Source organism: Hippoglossus hippoglossus, chromosome 9 (genome assembly GCF_009819705.1).
Source record: "Hippoglossus hippoglossus isolate fHipHip1 chromosome 9, fHipHip1.pri, whole genome shotgun sequence".
NCBI classification, from domain to species: domain Eukaryota; kingdom Metazoa; phylum Chordata; class Actinopteri; order Pleuronectiformes; family Pleuronectidae; genus Hippoglossus; species Hippoglossus hippoglossus.
In genome coordinates this window covers 5,266,868-5,285,286 of record NC_047159.1, presented here as the reverse complement: position 1 = coordinate 5,285,286, position 18,419 = coordinate 5,266,868, and the positions used below count along the sequence as shown (strand labels likewise).

The following is an 18,419-nucleotide window of genomic DNA, read 5'->3' as shown; positions in this document are numbered from 1 at the left end:
GTGGTTTATTAAACAAATGAGGGCCCTGCGGTGTTGACACTGACAGTTACCAACTGCTTCAAAAAGGTCTGTCGGTTTGTCTGATCCACCTTTAATATACATACAGGGTCTATAAAGAGTAATTTTTGAGTGGAATGGGTTTAACAGGCTCAGGCCCAGAGACCCCCCCCCCCCCCCCCACAAGTTTGATCCTCTGTTATTTCTTATTTGAACCAAAACAACAACAAAGAGACACACAACAACCACAAGAAGATGCAAAATGACTGATTAAAGGATCAGGATTAGGGTTTAAATTCATTTTTTTGCAGTCAAACTCTGAATTTGTCGCATCAACGAGAAACATTTGTGGAACTTCTGGAAGCGTGCACGAGGCAGGACGTTACGTATTCTGCTGCACAAATCATGTGGTTTTGTTTACAGGTCTTGCACGTGTCCATTTCCCCCAAATTTCTCCCACGTGTGCTTCTCGTAGTCTCAATACAAGTATTAGGAGTCATTGTTTAATTTCTTCAAATAAAGTTAGCATTATTATTTCTTTGTTATTCCCAAGTGAAGGGGAGGCGGGACTCTGTCAAAACAAACAACTGCTGAGGCGACAGTAAAGTGAGACAAGCTCACGTGTGTCCACCGGCAGCAGTTACCTGTGTGAAACTTCTCAGACTCCGTTCACAAACTCACTTGATGGGAATCTACCTCTGCTTCTGCTGAGTCTGCAGACGGCCTGAGTGAGAATGGATGCGAGTCGCTGTCAGCAGTTATTTATCAGCGTAGAAGATCCTAACTGCTAACAGGCCGGTTTCCATGCTGTGTCAGGCTGTGATGCCCTGATGCAGGAACGATGTGGATTTCAGACACAAGCTCGGTTTACTTGAGCTTCTCTTTGGGGAACTGTGATTGTTTTCATGTAAAGAAAACTCCAGCAGTTAAATGTCTGTTTAATTGTTTAAAGGTAAAAAATGTAAAGGTTATATTCAAGTAGTCGCTGCTCATCTGAGTGATTACAGACAGGTCATATTTACAGATGTCAAACTGGTGGATATTAGTTACATGATGGTACCATGAAATCAAAAAAGTTGAAAGAGTCTATTGACTAATATTCCTCTGGTTAGTGGTTGTTAAAGTTTAATTGAGCAATAATGGGGATTACATATTAGCATTGCAACTTTCATTTCTGATTTCCACTTCATCTTGCTTACTTCTAAGTTCTTCATTTTCTTTACTGAGGTTTTTCTTCCCTTATTTGGGGTTTACAAAAGTTTTTATAACTTTTTTGTAACTTTAAGTTTTTCACAAGTTTTTTTCTTTCATTTTTTTTCATGGTTTAGTATAAATTGTCTCCCAACTAGGATAATCAACTTTAAGATGACCCACGACACCAAGAGCTCACAAACTGCACACAGATTAGATGCATGTTGTCTGAACAGCAGCAGCAGCAACAACAACAACAACAAGAATAATAACTGTTCCTAATTTCAAAAAGTTCAGACACTTGTTTAGCACAATGTTACATTAGCATTGAAATACAAGCAAAGTAAAGCAGATTTAAACAAACATTTATATTTACAGTGCATAACATAAACTCCCAAATGCTCAGAAGATGTGTTTAATGTCTTATTGTTCACTGTGTTAACAACAAACCTAACTTTAAAAAAAGAGACACAACATGATAAGTGTTACTAATTAGTAATTGCGACTAATTGCTGCACCAGTGATTCAGACTCATTAATGAATGAATCACTCCTTAAAGAAAACAAAAAACAACTTCCTCACTATCTCTTCATCAGGTTGTTCAGTCTGTGTCTGAATGTGCAAGTGTGTGTGTGTGTGTGTGTGTGTCTGTGTGCGCGTGTGCATGCGAGGAGAAGAACGCCCCTCGGCGCCGCGCACGGAGAAGCGCGAGTCCCTCCAGTCATTCCCAACTCGGGAGCTGAAGTGACAACATCTCGAGCGTCACACGGACGCTTCACTTTCTCTCTGCGGATCCACCGGAGGATGAACTGAAACTTGACCGACTCCTTGATATTTTTTTTCTACCGGAGCTGGGAGACACTCTATCGGATCTATGAAAAAAGCCACGTGGATTAGTGAAACCGTTTTAAACCAGAAGGAATGTATATGTTCTTGGTCAAACTAACTCTCCTGCTGTCGCTGATCGGACAAACACGAGGTGAGACTGCGCTCGTGGGACTTTTCATTACTTTCAAACAAGATGAGAGAACGTAGTTTTGATTTGTTGAAGTTTGATGAACAACAGGCAACTTTTCTCTGTGAACTCATCCACTGAAACTCACTTCTCCCTCATGTTTATAACTTATCCTGCAGGTTTTCCTCACTTTCCTCATAGTTTCAGCTCCACAACTAACTCTAACCTCTACTGTGTACAAGTTGTAATACTTTTCTAAACTTATAACACACTCATAATGAATGAATCTGTATCTGCAGTGTGGTTTGGTAGATAACACGAGTTTCTTATAGAATTCCATGCACCTGTTTGCATCTTGAACATCATGTTTTCTCCAGCCCACTTCTTCTTCTTCTTCTTCTTCTTCTTCTTCTTCTTCTTCTTCTTCTTCTTCTTCTTCTCTCTCCTGCAAACTGCATCACCCCTCAGCCTCCAACTTCTTCGCAGCAGTATGCAAAACGCATGCCTTTGCATTTTGCATCCAGAGCATCTATTTATTATTGCAGAGCTGTGCTGCTCCCACAAATGGTACATTCTTTGTTGGGGCAGCTGCAGGGAGAAGCACTCTGCTGCCAAACCAGAGTCAAACCCCCTGTTCACCGCAGAAAACTGCACTTCCCAGGTGGCAAGAGTCACACCTACGCTTCACATTTATGGAGTAATACCGGTGCCACTTATTTGCCCCCTGAGAAAAACAAAAAAACTTGGATGGTTCTTGCTGCAACCGACTTCCCGTGTTGCAATAACTTCCAACTGTAACTAAGTAGTGATTTCAGATGTTTCAGGGAATTGCAGGTGTATTAAAACTCTCCCTCCGCAGGCCTGAGATGCACCGAGTCGTGTTTGAACCAGGGGAAATGTGAAACGACTCCAGATGGGACCGGAGAGTGCAAGTAAGTCCAACATCTGCATTTTTTTTTTTTTATGTAAAAACCAATGAGTGAAGGGGGTGGGGGGGATTTGGAAATGTGGGATTTGTGGAATCAGAGATGACTCAGATTTTTTGGTTGACATGTGAGGCCTCTAAAGGTGGAGTTCTCATACCAGTGCTGCTATTTCTGGGAGGCAAATGGTCAGAGAGCACAGACAGAGATGAGTGGACATTGATGGGGACTGGGGTCACTGTGTTTGTGTGTGTTTGTGTGTGTTTGTGTGTGTGTTTGTGTGTGTGTGTGACTGCCACCACACTCTCCCCTCTGCGGCCAAAACTCTCGCAGCCCTAAATCTTGTTTTTCTTTTCTTTCACGGAGCGACAGCTGGGGTTGCCAGAAGCTCGGCGACCATTGTTCTCCACTGCGATTAATTCTGTGTGACTAATCTGGGTGAGGCTTCCCAGAGAGACCCTCAGACCCCGTCCTCCTACCCTCCGTCTGCCGCCCCCCCCCCCCTCTCTCTCTCTCCCTCTCCTGGGATTTTGTCCCCTTCCTCAATGGCCTTCAGTCTCTCCCTCTCTCCCTCTCTCCCTCTCATTCCTCTGGACAGATGGCAGATGTTAGATGTTTTCTAACCTGAGACAAGTTCCTCACTTTGTCTCTTGAGGTTTTCTTTTAATTTGGGTTGATGTTTTGAGTTCACTTGTGAACCTGATCTGCCCTGAACCCTTTATTTTCCAAGCATCAACAGCCCGTCTTTGTGAGTTGTGAGTTGTGAGTTGTGTGTCTGACTTGGCGTGAGCAGCACCAGCCAGAGTCCAGTGTCGTCTCCCTGTCGCTGACCGCCGGACGATTGGGCCGAGCCGGGGTCACAGACAGCTTCAGGGCCTCGAGAACCAGGCAGCTCCCCCCCCACCGCCATGTCTTAATTTGGTCTGGTTGTGTTATTCACTCGTCAATTAATCCCCCCCCCCCCCCCCGACTCCCCCTCACCCCGCAACCTCACCTCCTCACTGTGCCACAAAGCCAGCATTGTGCTGCTGCACTGTCCTCCTCCTCAGACTTCTCCAATTAAACATGGAGATGGGCATCATTGTAAAGAAGGAAAAAAGAGGTGTGTGTGTGTGTGTGTGTGTGTGTGTGTGTGTGTGTGTGTGTGTGTGTGTGTGTGTGTGTGTGTGTGTGTGTGTGTGTGTGTGTGTGTGTGTGTGTGTGTGTGTGTTAATACATTTCTTTCTTATTGTTAGTTGTCATTATGCTACCAGAGGGCTGCAAACTCCTGAGAAAAGAAGTTTAGGGGTCATTAAGTTCTCGTAGGAAAACTTTCGAAGCAGAAACTCGTAGATAAGATTTACGGGAAAAATGTTAAATATTTTTCTTCTAGTAGTGTAATCTGATTACCTTTCGGATTGTACATTTTGGATTAAGCTGGACTTGACTCAGGCCCTGGGTTGTGTGATGGGTATTTTTTTTTAGCCACAGTTTTGTATTTTATAGATAAGGTGAATAATTGATAAGCCAGAAGAATAATTAGCTGATTGATTAACTGTGAAAACTGAAATTCAGCATCATGTTAATGATTTTTGGCTCCGCTGATGTGGAACTGTTACATTCTTCCTTGTGTGTTTTGCCCTGATGGAGTTACTGCTAACCGCCGTCTTTGTGCATGAACCCAAAACATACAGACAACATACCCCAAATAAAACAGTTACTGTTCCGCCTCACTCATTTGAACCTGATCTCTGTGAGGCTGTAACTGTCAAAAAGAAGTCAGCGATTTAAAACAACTTCTTTTTTCTTGGTTCTAGTATGCCGCGGTATCAAGGTCCTGCTGATTTTTATGGCATCAAATAACAAAATAAAACAAAACTTATGAGAACTACCTCAATTGAAAAAACTATCTTTGGCCCATCTGTTAACATGGAGGAGGCAAGGTTCATGACTTATGCTGTCGCCAGCCACCAGGGGGAGATCAAGACGCTTTGGCTTCACTTTTGGGAGCGGTCATGTCGTCCATCTTTATATAAAGTCTGTGGTTGTCACAGTTATTTGACATATTCCATCTTTATTTAGTTGCTGTGAGGTCGGGGTTAAAATTTGAACAGTTGCAGAGGAATCTTAGTGTTAAAGGGTCAAAGAGTCATTCCAGAAATGTAGTATTACTCTTGCTTAAAGTTGTGGAGCTTGGAAATAGACAGACACAAAAGAGAGAGAGAGAGAATGGTCAAGTTCCCAGTATTAGCTAAGCTGAATCACTGGTCTCAAACCTAAGCCATGTTAACCCTGATGACACGGTCAGAGTCGTTTTCTCACACTGGACAAAGCTCCGTCCTCCGGAGCCATAAAATACATTATACAACAGTTTTACAGAGTCGGACTCGAACGCGATAATTCACCTGTGAACTGGAGCTGCAAAGTGAACGTCACTTCTTTTCCGTGAACTTCCTGTAAACGGTCTCAGAGATTGACGACTTCCACAGCGAGTGCGTTGGGTCGGTCAGTGCAGCTGGTGGAGCAGCACATCTGGCAACATCAGGACATGCCCAGTGAGAAGTGATCACAAGCAGGTGGATCCTGTTTGAAGCTCAGTGTGTTGAAGTATCTCCTCAGACAGGAGTGTTAAAGGTCTGTCAGTGCAGTGAAGGGTTTATAATCTCTCGGCCAATGAGGTTGTTTTCACCCGTTTGTTTGTTTGTTTGTGTGTTTGTTGGTTGGTTAAGTTTGTTTGTTTTTTACGCGAATTATTTTTTGTGGTGTGTATCCGGAGAGACCCAGGAATTTAGTTTTTCACTTTCTTTAATTCTGCGTTCATGTGTGTTTTTTGACTAGGACGTTTCACGTGAACGTCATCTCAAGTCACAAAAACAACAACTCAGACACTTGGGGAAATTTTGGTACTTGAGTTGCCGGGGTTGCTGACGTCATCATAAACCAATAGGCATAATTTTATATCAGCTCTAAATTAGTATGATGCCAACTTATTAAATGTTACTATTCGATCCTTTGATCCTTTTTCTTTGCTATCGTTGTCATGCAAATATTGGAGAGAGGTTTCAAGGTGTTGCTGTTCCTGATGCATGAGTTGTGTGCAGATCCAAATAGAAAGCTGGATCTTGTGGATTTAAATGTGGTTTCATAAGGGAACTGTTGTCATTCTAGTTAATATGTCATTGATCAAAGTTTTTCTGCGTTTCCGAAAAGCTTAGAGAGGTTTGTTTTGTTCTCCCTCCTCACTCCATGCATGACAGAATTATGAGCTGCTTCTCCTCCATCAAAAACCCACTCAAGTGTTATGTTGAGTTCCAGTAAGTGGCGTTTCAGTTTTATTTAGTCTGACAGAGATGCCTCCTCGACATGCCATAACATAAATACCATCCGCTCCCCGTATCTGGCCCAGCGAGATCCCGACCGACTGAACTTTATCTCCACAAGAGCTTCGAGGAGGCCTCTCATTTACTGCAGAGGCTTGGCAGCAGCGAGAGCCGAGCGCAGCGACGGGGCTGAGCCAATCCAGATCGGGGAGAAATAACTCTCAAGAGATTCCAGCGGCACGATTCTCTCACCCGCAGGGATGAGAGACGTCAGACGGGCCGGTTCGGGAGCGAGGACGGACGCCGCGGAGAGATCACATGCTCTCATCATCAGATAGTTTGATGAAACAGTACAACAGGTTTCTGACAGCCTGTTGATAGTAGAGTCACATTCTGCGAGAAACGCACAACAGATTAACACAGAATCATCAGGTGTATGCATTTCCATGTCTCTTGCATAAAGACAGGAACCTTGTCCCTTCTACTTTGTTTAAAAACATTATTCTTACGAATTAAATGTGCTCTCAAACTTTCAAATTGCTTGATAAAAACAATCCCGTCTTTCTCTCTGGAGCTTCAGCTGCCTCTCACCGGCTTCAGCAGCAAACAGAGCTTGATGTTGTTGACGTTAGCAGACCTTGAGTTGGGGGGGGTTGATGTTTTTAAACTGCTAATGCCAATGTCAAGAATTAAGTTTCATTCAAGAATTCCTGGAAGTCCAAGGGATAAAATCACGAGAGCTACGGGAGCGGATCCAATAACTTTCACAATTTGAAGCCCTTCCCTTGCTTTGGACATTTGACATATTCTGGACCACTTAGGTTAAAATGCTTCAGGTTTCAGGGGGACTGACAACACTTAAATCCTGTTGTCAGGCTTTTTTTTAAAGATTTTGTCTGTGTTTGGGTGAGAGCAGCCTCAGGTAACGAGCAGTGGATAACTCCTCGCTGGTATGTGCAGCGACGGCTACAGTATACATCCACTTCGGTGAAAGTGAGCCCCTTGTCTCTCCGGTTCTGGGGATTCTTCAATGGCACCTCTGTCTCTCTGGTCAGATGAGCCATCGTAACCCCCCCCCCCCCCCCCCCCCCCCCCCCCCCCCCCCCCCCCACCACCCTCCTCTTACACCCTCCATTCATAGTCAGGAAGCAGCCTCAGAGCGGCCCGGGGGAAGAAAAGGTGCTGTATCTGATTCATATCATCACACGACGAGAAAAAACACAGCGCTCGGCTTTTATATGGCCGCTGCCGCCCGTGTCGGGTTCCCCTCCTTGGTATGAGTCTGCGGGTGAGAGGGCCGATCGGTGTTCTGGCCGTATGAAGCGACTCAGTGGTGGGGAACCTCATAGCGCCGGGAAAACGGTGATACTTGAGCCGCTCTGGTTGGTATATGCCAAGAAAATCACGTAAACTTTGATCGCATTGAGACTGTGTGTGTGTATGTGTGTGTGTGAGCAACAAACCACACTTCCTCATTCTTTTTCAGATTTTTTTCCTCCAGTCAGACCACCTGTCTTGGATTTTAGTAGAACAGCTAAGTAGGGACGTGCACTCGTCCACACAGCAGCGTGCTCCATAATACCCATGATTACTTGTGGTTTTCTGCCCATTCAGCTCCGCACAGCAACGCACCGGCTCGTCTGCCAGCGTTTGCTCTTAGCCTTCAGTCACTCTCGCTGCCCGACACACATTCAGTCGCAGGGATATTTGGGAGAATGGAGCGTGATGCCTCCGCAGTGAAATGGAGCAGCTTGTTCAGGATATCTGTTACACAGGGAGGGAAAAAAACGACAGTACCTGGAAGGATTATAAAGTCCAACACTTATCCACACATGAAAACTTACTGTGTCGCTGAGCCAAGGGTCAAAAGGAACCATTAATACTTTTCCACTTCGACATTATACAGAGGTTTATGGGAGAAAGATGATGTGTGAGAAAACTAAGACAAATCTGAAGACATGGACGTAAATACATACATATTTAGATTAAGACTCATTAATGCTCAAAGTTTACAGATTTGTATTTGTTCACGTCTTCTTAAAGCTCATGGATGAAACAGACACAAACGAGCGGTACCCCAGGAAATCGTACAAGGAAGAAATTCAAACAATGGTGGAGGGACTTTACGCCGGTGGTAAGAAACAACAAGAATTCGCCCGAGCAAAGGGACAAACATCCACTTTCGCCTCTTATTAAGAGGTTCATTATCCCAACCTCCTCCGATGTCGTCATGTTTGCTGTTGTCAGAAACTTTCACCTTCAGCGGAAGTATGCAGGCTTACATCATTTGAAACAGACAGATTTCTTTTCATGCATAAAGGCAGCACAAATGAGACCTGTCAGGGATACAACTCCACCCGTAAATCAGCTCGTAGGCCACAGAAAGTAGATGCTTCTGTAACTACAAATCATATCAAATCTAAAACTAGCCTGATCCCGGTCTTGTTTTATGGCGCCTGGAGGATGAGGTGATGGGACAGTTTAGCTTCGCCCTGGCTCAAGCACATGAACAACCCGAGGGTCCTGTTGTCAGCTACACCTTCAGACACCCGTAAAGCATTTAAGTGGTTCCCAGCCTCGTAAAGCAAGCAGTGGCAGAAGTCATTAGGCTTGCTGTAACTCTCAGTACACACACACACACACACACACACACACACACACACACACACACACACACACACACACACACACACACACACACACACACACATGCACAAACACACTCTCTTGAGTGTTGATCCCTGGGGGAGCTGTCTCTTTCCCATGGGCTGTGTCCATAATACACCCAAACATACAGGGTCTCTAATGAAGGCTGCCAGATGTGGGCTGGCCAGGTCATCTCCCCTGTGCTATTAGAGAGGAAGGAAAAGAGGGATGGATGTAAGGAGAGAGAGAGAGAAAGAGGGGCAGCGCTTCCCCTGTAATTTCTGCGGCCAGTGAGGATTTGGTGGTAACTTTGGTTTCGGTTCCACAACAAACAACAGCCCTGTTTTTGTGCCAGCTATGGTTTTAACCAAAGAGCTATTTTTATTCCAGCGGAGTCACTCTGTGTGATGTGCAGCTGAATCCCAGCGCGCATTTTCACCGTTGACTTTTCTGCACGAGTGGTGGCTGAGTCTGTCAGTGTCCATATGCCGCTTGAGAGGAAAACACAAGAGAGGACAAAAGGAAGAGAGGGAAGGAGACGAGAGAGCCCCCCTGGGCAATGCTTGTAAAACAGATCAGACGGGACTAAAGGGGACTTAGAGAACCAAACAGCCAGGAAATGAGAAGAGGTGGAGGGGAGACGGGAGGCACGAGGGGAGGGCGAGCAGAGGTACAAACATGCTCCACTAACACAGTTTGACTCCGGGTTTAAGGTCTTCATCACCAAGGAGAGAGAGATAATAAAACCACTTTATTCAATAACAGTCTATTTTTATATTTTTTATATTTTTATGTCATCTCTGAGATCTGGGAGCTTGGCAACTTTGCTTAAACGAAAGCCATTTTTCAAACATGAACTCTAGAAAATGTCCAGCATATTAGGTCCTGACACTTTCCCCGAGTTTGCCTACGGATCAGATCCGTTCTTAACAACAGGAAAGTGTCCAGAGCGTTCAGAGCTATAAATACACCGTGTTGTTGACATCTCCATCTGCATCTTCTCTGTGCATGCGACCTCTTTTTCATCCTGAGACATTTTTATTCCTTTTGTCTTTGCAGTTTTGCATCCGTCACAGAAACGTCATCAACAAACCCACTCGACCGCCGTTAGGAATTTTTTAATGCAAAATTCCAGGATAGTCAAACATAAGTTGAACTCACACAAACCCTAAGAAAATAAGGCCTAAATTTGATTAAACTGGACTTTTCCCCTTAACTCGCAGTCTAAACATGGATCGTCTTTTGCGATGTTTTCCCCAAAAAATGGTAAACAAGGTATTATCCTTAAATATTCCTAATTATGTCACGTACAGAAATGAAGCCTGACACTGATTCTGTCTCCCACACGGCTTTATGTGGCTGAACAATTGAATAAATGCACAATCTAATTCAATAAGCTTCTTAAAAGCCACGCAGAGTGAAGCCTGTGCAGCTACGAGTGCAGGTTTGTATTTGTATACAGTGCACGTGTAGCCTGCATATTACGTTCAAAGCCTCTGTCCCCATCTGTGTGTGACCTCAGAGAGATGGCAGATGGCAGATTGGCCCGACACCGAGGAAAGCCCCTTTTTTTTAGAGTGACGCCTGGCTCAGGGTCAGATGTCACCACAACATCTGCTGGAGGCTCGAGCCGCCGCCCCGGCCCTGTTATGCATCCCATCAGTGTTGCAGACCTGTTGCCACGGGCTACTGTGGCAGCAATCGAATAGGAGCCTGGGCACAGAAGTGAGCGCGGAGGGGAACAATGGGGGCTATTGGTGCAGGGATGACGGAGGAGATAATAACAGTATCGGCCTTACCGCGGATATAATTCCGCTGCTGTCCTGCAGTTATACGATACCTTCCAAACACCTGATATTTGCTCAGCTTCTGATTTGTGCCCCTCTTTTCATGTCTTCTTTATTTACCTTTCCAGCCGCTCGGTTCACCTGCTGCTGTCGAGATTATCCCGGCAGATTTCTCTTGTTGGAGCAGCTGCGTTGCTCTGTTTGTTTTGAACACAAGCAAGACTCCATAAAAGAGTCGTTGAGCATCTTTTGTCTCATCGCTCCCTTATTTTGTACATTTCGAGCTCCCGTTGAGACAGTTGAGCCCGACGCCTGTGAAAAAACACTTTGTGCCGAGCGTGTATTTGACGTGCTCTCGCCAAGTTAAAGAGCAAACTGTTAGCATTCTTTGCCCAGCGTGTGCTACAGTTGACTTGCCGCCTGCACCTCAGCCAGGGCGTGTTTGAATAGTGCGTCCACGTGCACCGAGGTAGGGTCCAGGGGGCTCTATCTGTTTGTCTTTCGGGCCTTGGTGTGAGACGCTGGGCTGTTTTTTCTGCGGGGGAAGGTGCCGGTTTCAAAGCCGGTGCGAGTTTTTTCAGGGAGCCATAAAGTGAGGCTGCCAGCAAGCCTCTCCATTGAGGTTGCTCGGGTTAGGAATCAGGACAGGAGACTCTTTAGAGTAAACACCAAGATCCCTTATGAGCTGGCAGCCCCTGTCTCTCTCTCTCTCTCCCCCCAGAAAAACCCAACCAAACCAGTTCCCTTTCTTCCAGACTCCTTTGTTTGCCCCACCACTTGTGTGTGTTTTGGATTTTAAGCTTTTCTTTTCCCGTACGCTTTTTTGGCATCAAACATTGCCGACCGCTTAAAAGTTGCAGAGCAGCTTGGAGGAAAGTTTTTTTTTATTTTTGGGAGGGGGCGTGAGGGGTAGTCAGTTGAGACTTGTAAATCCTAAAGTCTTGCAAATGAAAAGAAGTTGGAGAGGTTTTTTTGGGATTGAGAGAAGGTGCACGGAGCGGAGCGGGCGGATGCCAGCGACCACGCGGCTTTGAGCGGAGGAAGTGAAACCAATAATGAACAGGGGGGGAAGGGGGGAAAATTCAGGGATGAGCCACATGTAATGAAAGGAGATTTGGAGAAAGATTTCTTTTTGGGATATGGATAGAGGAAGAGAGAAAAGGGAGAGGAAAGAGGAGGTGTAACAGCTGAATACACCCGGCCTATGGTCAGCTCTGAATGGGGAGGAGAAACAATGGGCCCACTCATCCTTCTCTCTCTCTCTCTCTCTCTCTCTCTCTCTCTCTCTCTCTCTCTCTCTCTCTCTCTCCTCATTTCTTTGCCATCAGAGGAAGCAGCCATTCACATACCAACGCTGGAAGAAATATTTTTATATCACATTTTAATCGATTTAAAATTTTAAGCAGGCGATAAATATTTTTAATATTTTCTCCACCACTGTCGACTCAATGTCTCAAAATAAAATAGTTACTCTATAAATGACTAATTCTGATTAATTCCTACATTAAAAAGCGTATTTTTGGGGAGTGTATAGGTTCTCGGACAGTAGCAGGATGGGGTGGGATGGGGGTGCCCTGGAGAGGAAGGAGGCAGAATGGTGGGATAAGGGATGAATGGCTGGAGCAGCAGCTGCCGTCTCCTCATTAACATGCACACCTGCTCCCTGCGACCTTTTTCCAGCGAGTTCGTGTGGCGCCTCACGACCTCAGCACCCGCCACTGCTGGGGCTTAACTGGACTGGCCTTCTAGCAGCCAGAGCCCCCCCCCCCCCCCCCCACCCCACCCCAAACCCCACACACACACACACACACACACACACACACACACACACACACACACACACACACACACACACACACACACACACACACACACACACACACACACACACACACCAATGTCCTGCAACCACAGATTGTGGTTATTTGGAGGAGTTTGTGGCTCCATCACAAGTTGCGTGAAAGTGAATCTGCAACAGATATGATGTCTGTGGCCCCATGTTTAAAAAACACATTGGAAGTTGTTAAAGATTCATCAATTTCTCCAAAAATCGAAATTCAAATTGAGATCAAATCCTCTGCAGTTTGTTCAAATGAATTTAAATACTAACAGATGTTTGATTACATTATAGTTTCAATACATATCAATATTGATTATCATAATATAATGATATGATAATCTGATGCCATTGCTTTAATTCCCACAGATTTCCAGTCGGTGTCTCACAGTCAGTGCATCATGTCTGGTTGATTGGGTCAGTACCTATATCGAAACACGATTGTTTCCTACAATTAAAAGGCCTTAATTTCTTTGTAGGTTTCCTCTCAGAACATTTACTGTATCAAAACCTACTGTAGCTGTCTTTTGTGATAGAGAACATTATATTGGGTCGTACGTTTGTGATTTTTGATTCATATAAATTCAGCCTCCGCGCCACCGACTCTCTGCTCTGGACGCGGTGACATGCCACCACCACTCACTACTACTGTTTGTGCAGCGGGCAGCCTAGCATGTGATGTTTTCTTTTCCTTGCCACAGTCCCAAGGCCGTCTAATCCCCTGAGAGGGCGACCCTGTCTAAACACACGCCTGTCCCTACAGAGGGGCCACGGCTTGGCCCCCACTCACACACACACACACACACACACACTGGCTGGCCCCCCCTGGGAATGTTTGGGGACCGGGTCCTGCCAGCCCCCTCGGGGCTAACAGACTTGTTGGCTCTGCTCAGGTATTTGAGAGCGACGGCGTGTTTTCATGTCGTGGGAAGTCCGCTTTGATGTCGACAGGATGTTCTATGCACAATATTGTTTCTGCACGAGAGTAAAAACACAACAATATTCAAACAGAGCAGTTGATTGTCAAGTGTAGAAAAAACAGAAAAGACATTTTCATATCTAGACATTCCCTGTGTAATTTTCCTCTGTGCAGGAATTCGGTTTGACAAATCTTTCATGTTTCCTGACAGAGGTTGTTCCACCAGCTCTTCTGTTTCATCCTCTTCCCATCTCTAGTTTGACGCTGAAGCAAATCCTCTCTGGGGGGGGGGGAGAATAACGAGCATTGAGTTGTTGGCATGATGCTTCATAAGTTGCCATAATGTTGGCTCGCAGCTCAAACGCCGTGGTATAGATGGGGCCTTGTCCTCAGGATGAATGAGTGCTGACAAAAGGGTTGAAGCGAGCACATTTCAGCGCTGAGAGCCGCTGCCATGATGGCTGCTTTTCTCGTGTCTCTACTTTTACCGAGAACAGATTAGGAAGAAGAATTCCAAATACCAAAGACTTTTTTTTTTGTTCATGTCTCCAGTGGTATTGAGTAGATTCTTTGTTTTTGTAATGCCCGCGCCTGCTCGGCCACCCAGCGCTGTCGACAACAGGACTGAACCCCTGAAGGTGATGAAAACAGGAATGTGGTGGAGAGGGTGGAGCTCAATGCATTTATGGTAATGCCCGAAATTACAATTAAGGAAGTTGTGTTTTCATCGGCGGTTGTTTGTTTGCCTGTTAGTTTGTAGGATTAAACAAAAACTACTGGAGTGATTTTCATGAAACTTGGTGGAAGGATGAGTCGGGAAAGAACCCAGTACATTTTTGTGCGGATCTTGGATTTTTTTATTCACTTTTTTTAACATTGCAAATGAAGGTGTTTCACCCAGGGAAGAATTCATGGACCTAGATAAAAAAAAAACATATTCAGGGGAATGATATCTGTGATTATGTACAATTTGGTTCCAGATTCCTATTTTGGGTGATAAGTAACTCATTAAGATATCGTCTAAATATACCTTTAAGTTTTATAAGTTATAAAAAAGTGTAATCTTGATATAAATAAGCAAACTTTTACAAAGCTAACTTAAAATCTCACAATCAAATGTTGAATTGAAATTGAAAAAAACTGAGAAAATCATCACATTAAGAAGCTGGAAGAGTGAAATAATGAAAAATTATATATAACTTAATCAATAAATTGAATATGATGTGAATGTTAAACATGTAAACTTACAAACTGTGTGTGTGTGTGTGTGTGTGTGTGTGTGTGTGTGTGTGTGTGTGTGTGTGTGTGTGTGTGTGTGTGTGTGAGAGATTGTGTCTACGTCTATGTGTGTAAAAGAAGCTGCACACTGTAGGTATGTGTGTGTGCCTGCTGTGTGTGTGGCCCCTTTGTTGAGCCGTGCGTATCCTCAGGGGACGCTTTCAGCTCCTCTCATTGTAATTGTAAATGTGCGACTGTGTCCCTGTGATCTGCAGCCTCTGGTGTGTGTGTGTGTGTGTGTGTGTGTGTGTGTGTGTGTGTGTGTGTGTGTGTGTGTGTGTGTGTGTGTGTGTGTGTGTGTGTGTGTGTGTGTGTGTGTGTGTGTGTGTGTGTCTCTGGGAACTTGTCCAGTGGACGTTTGTGACACACACAACCTGTGAGAAACCTCTCAGTAGTTTGTGCCCCCCCCCTCCTCCCTCTGTTCCAGACCACTGTTTTACAGCCTCACACACATTGTTCGTGGGGGGGGGGTCACAGTAGAAAGATGAATGTCCCGTTCAGAGCATAGTTTCTCGTGTCCGTGTTGCTGTGTTGTAAAAGCAGCAGGGCAGAGCAGGGCCGTGGTTTTAAAGGAAACAGATAGTTAGTCCTCTTGGTCCGAGCTCTTACCAGGCAGCTGATGGATGAGCACAGTACGAGCACAGAGGGACTGAAGTGTTGTCTTAACCTCTGCCGGGCTGAGAAAGATGGCATCGGTGAAAATATAGGACCTGACTCTTTGTAATGCTAATTTCAAAATGAGATTCATAAATAAAGAATGGACGTTTATTATTCAACCAATACATCTTGCAGAAAAGATGTTTTTTTATTAACTTGCAAATTGCTGTGATGGTGGGTTCTTCGTGGCCTTTTGTCTGATGATTAAGTTTTCAAAGGCTTAACAAGATTTTCTGAAATATTTTTATGACCTAGACCCCAGAATAGTGCTGGACAATAAATTGAGTTGAGCAGATTACAGACGATGTGATTATCCGTCTGATCTCAGTTTACTCCCATCGCAGCCAAAACATATGATCAACACAGAATCCACTTCAGTCCAGTTCTTTTAAACAGTTTTACTGAAATGAATCTGGACCAATCTGGTAAAAATATGCAAGATTAAAAAAGGAATAATTAAATACTGTTGTATTTTTTAAAATTCAGTTTGAAGTAAATGTACCCGTTTCTTTTGCTGTGTAAAGTGGATCAGAAGTTTAGTTTTGAGAATCAACAACTTTGCAAAATAGGTAAATAACAGCATGTTTATAAGAAGCTCTAAAGATTGACATGCTGTCAGTTTTTTACAGATGTTTAACTCTGTATGTCATTACTATTAAAATAATCCCAATTTAATTGAGTACAACATTTAATCCATTTGCTGTTGCTGAAAAAAAAGTATTGAGGTATTGAATAAGTGACTACTTCTCTTTTTTCACTGTTAAACTCCTCAAAAACATTTTCTAAATACGTCAAATCACAGATATACAACTATACATCAGTAAATGAGGGATGAAGGTGAGATAAAGACTGGGGACAGAAACAAAAACGTCCCTTACTCACTGCGCTTGTCTTTTCCCAGGTGCCGGGACGGATACATAGGAAGCCGTTGCCAGTTTCCTGACCCGTGCACCTCCTCGACATGCACCAACGACGGCGCGTGTCATGCCTTCATCAGGGGGAGCATGGTGGACTTCACCTGCACCTGCAGACTGGGCTACACCGACCGCCACTGCCAGACGCCCGTCAGCAATGTCTGCATCAGCTCGCCGTGTCGCAACGGAGGGACCTGCGAGCTCGAGAGCCTCCAGACGTACAAGTGCCGCTGCCCGCCCGGATGGTCAGGTAACCGGCACCACAATCCTTTTCTCGTGAATGACTATAATTTTAATCTCTTGAAAGAAAACTAAATTACTCTTGAGTTGAGATGATCAGTCAGAGATTGAACCAAAAACTATAGTTTCAGTGTCTGAGTTTTGAATCTCAGGGGTTGTGGGGATTTCCAAATATGTTTTCTAAGGTTAATCGGAACAAATTTGATAAACTTTCGATACATTTTGTGTAAAATGAGAATATTAACCTTGACAAAGAAGAAGAGGGTTGAATTTTTGTTGTGTAGAATTTACAACCTTTGACCCTGAGATTTGAGTCTAACATCATTTCTCTGTGTCCTCAGGTAAACTCTGCCAACAAGCCGACCCCTGCGCCTCGAACCCGTGTGCCAACAACGGCCAGTGCTCTGCCATCGAGTCCCACTACGTCTGCTCCTGCACGTCGTTCTTCTCCGGAAAGACCTGCAAACAGGACGTCAACGAGTGCGACGCAGCCCCGTCGCCCTGCAAGAACGGTGGCGTGTGCGTCAATGAGGTCGGCGGCTACAGATGCAAGTGTTCGCAGGAGTACATGGGCAAGCACTGCGAGAGCCGCTACCTGCCGTGCAGCCCGTCGCCCTGCCACAATGGAGGCACCTGCATCCAGAGGGGAGAGACCAGCTACGAATGCTCCTGCGTGCCAGGTAGAGATACCGTCTAAATTCATGTGTAATTTATAAAACAATTAAATAAACTGTAGAGCATTATAAGAAATAATACATGTTTTTTCTGTTGTCACATGGTGGAACCAGGTCTTTATTTCATTTTTGTTACGAAGAAGAAATGGAAAGTTTGTAGTTTTGGGGAAAAAAGAAGTTCCAACATATTTGTCTATTTAATAAACTTTATACATTTATACACCTTTTCTTGAACAGTCACGTGCTCCTCTTGAGTTAACGTGAGGTCGACTTCTCTGGAGTTGAATTTAAATGTCAGTGTCTGGTAATTGCTGGTTGAGAGATGATGTCATCTAAGGCTGGGCGGCTCCAGCTCAAGTTGTGTGTGTGTGTGTGTGTGTGTGTGTGTGTGTGTGTGTGTGTGTGTGTGTGTGTGTGTGTGTGTGTGTGTGTGTGTGTGTGTGTACGTGAACATTTGTGGGTGTGAACAAGGCAGAGCAGGAAGGCATCGGGGTTTATCATAAGGAAATGGTCAAAGGACAACATCCTTTTCACATAGTGGAGTGAAGCTCTGGAGCTTGAGTTCTGCTCACCAGCTCGAGGCTCATTCTGCTTCACGTGATGTGTCTTAGTTTCCATCCCATCTCACCAGTGTACACAACAATCTGTTTGTTGACATCTCATGAAGCTCGCTGACGCTTTAACTACATAGTCACCCTCTGGAGGAGCGTCAGGGAGGACTTGAAACGATAAAACAAGAATTTCATTTGAGGCCTATTTGTACATATAGTTAAGTTGATTATCAAGAAGGCTTTCTTAATTGCTATAAATTGTTATTGACAGTAATAATTGTTTATTTTCCGACAGACTATAATGTAAATTTAAATGTATCTGTGGATGCACATAGATGCAACATTCTCTTCTTGCATAAAAACAGATACTGTCGGTTAAGCAATAATTAATGATGTGATGGAGAATTATTGTATTGTTTCAAAGCTATAAGTGCAGTTTAATATTTTATCTTTAAATTCAATTGGAATTTGTGCCACATAAACATTTTTCAATGTTGGTTTGCTTTATTAGCTACTGGTAAATCCCTTGAATCTTGAAGTAAACCAGCAAT

The 18,419-nt window shown here is 44.4% G+C and overlaps 1 protein-coding gene across 3 annotated transcripts in view; it reads left to right on the top strand.

The window, feature by feature from the left end:
* Positions 1–1,906: 1,906 nt before the first annotated feature.
* LOC117768146 (neurogenic locus notch homolog protein 1-like) overlaps positions 1,907–18,419 on the top strand; it is a 42,258-nt gene continuing 25,745 nt past the window's right edge. For 2 of the 3 annotated variants that reach the window (XM_034596274.1, XM_034596273.1), the window contains exons 1-4: positions 1,907–2,167; positions 3,003–3,075; positions 16,391–16,653; positions 16,985–17,323. In XM_034596274.1, the coding sequence (XP_034452165.1) occupies positions 2,110–2,167; positions 3,003–3,075; positions 16,391–16,653; positions 16,985–17,323 (733 nt within the window). In that variant the 5' untranslated portion in view covers positions 1,907–2,109. The remainder of the gene's footprint in view (positions 2,168–3,002; positions 3,076–16,390; positions 16,654–16,984; positions 17,324–18,419) is intronic. The other variant, XM_034596275.1, reaches the window with a different exon arrangement.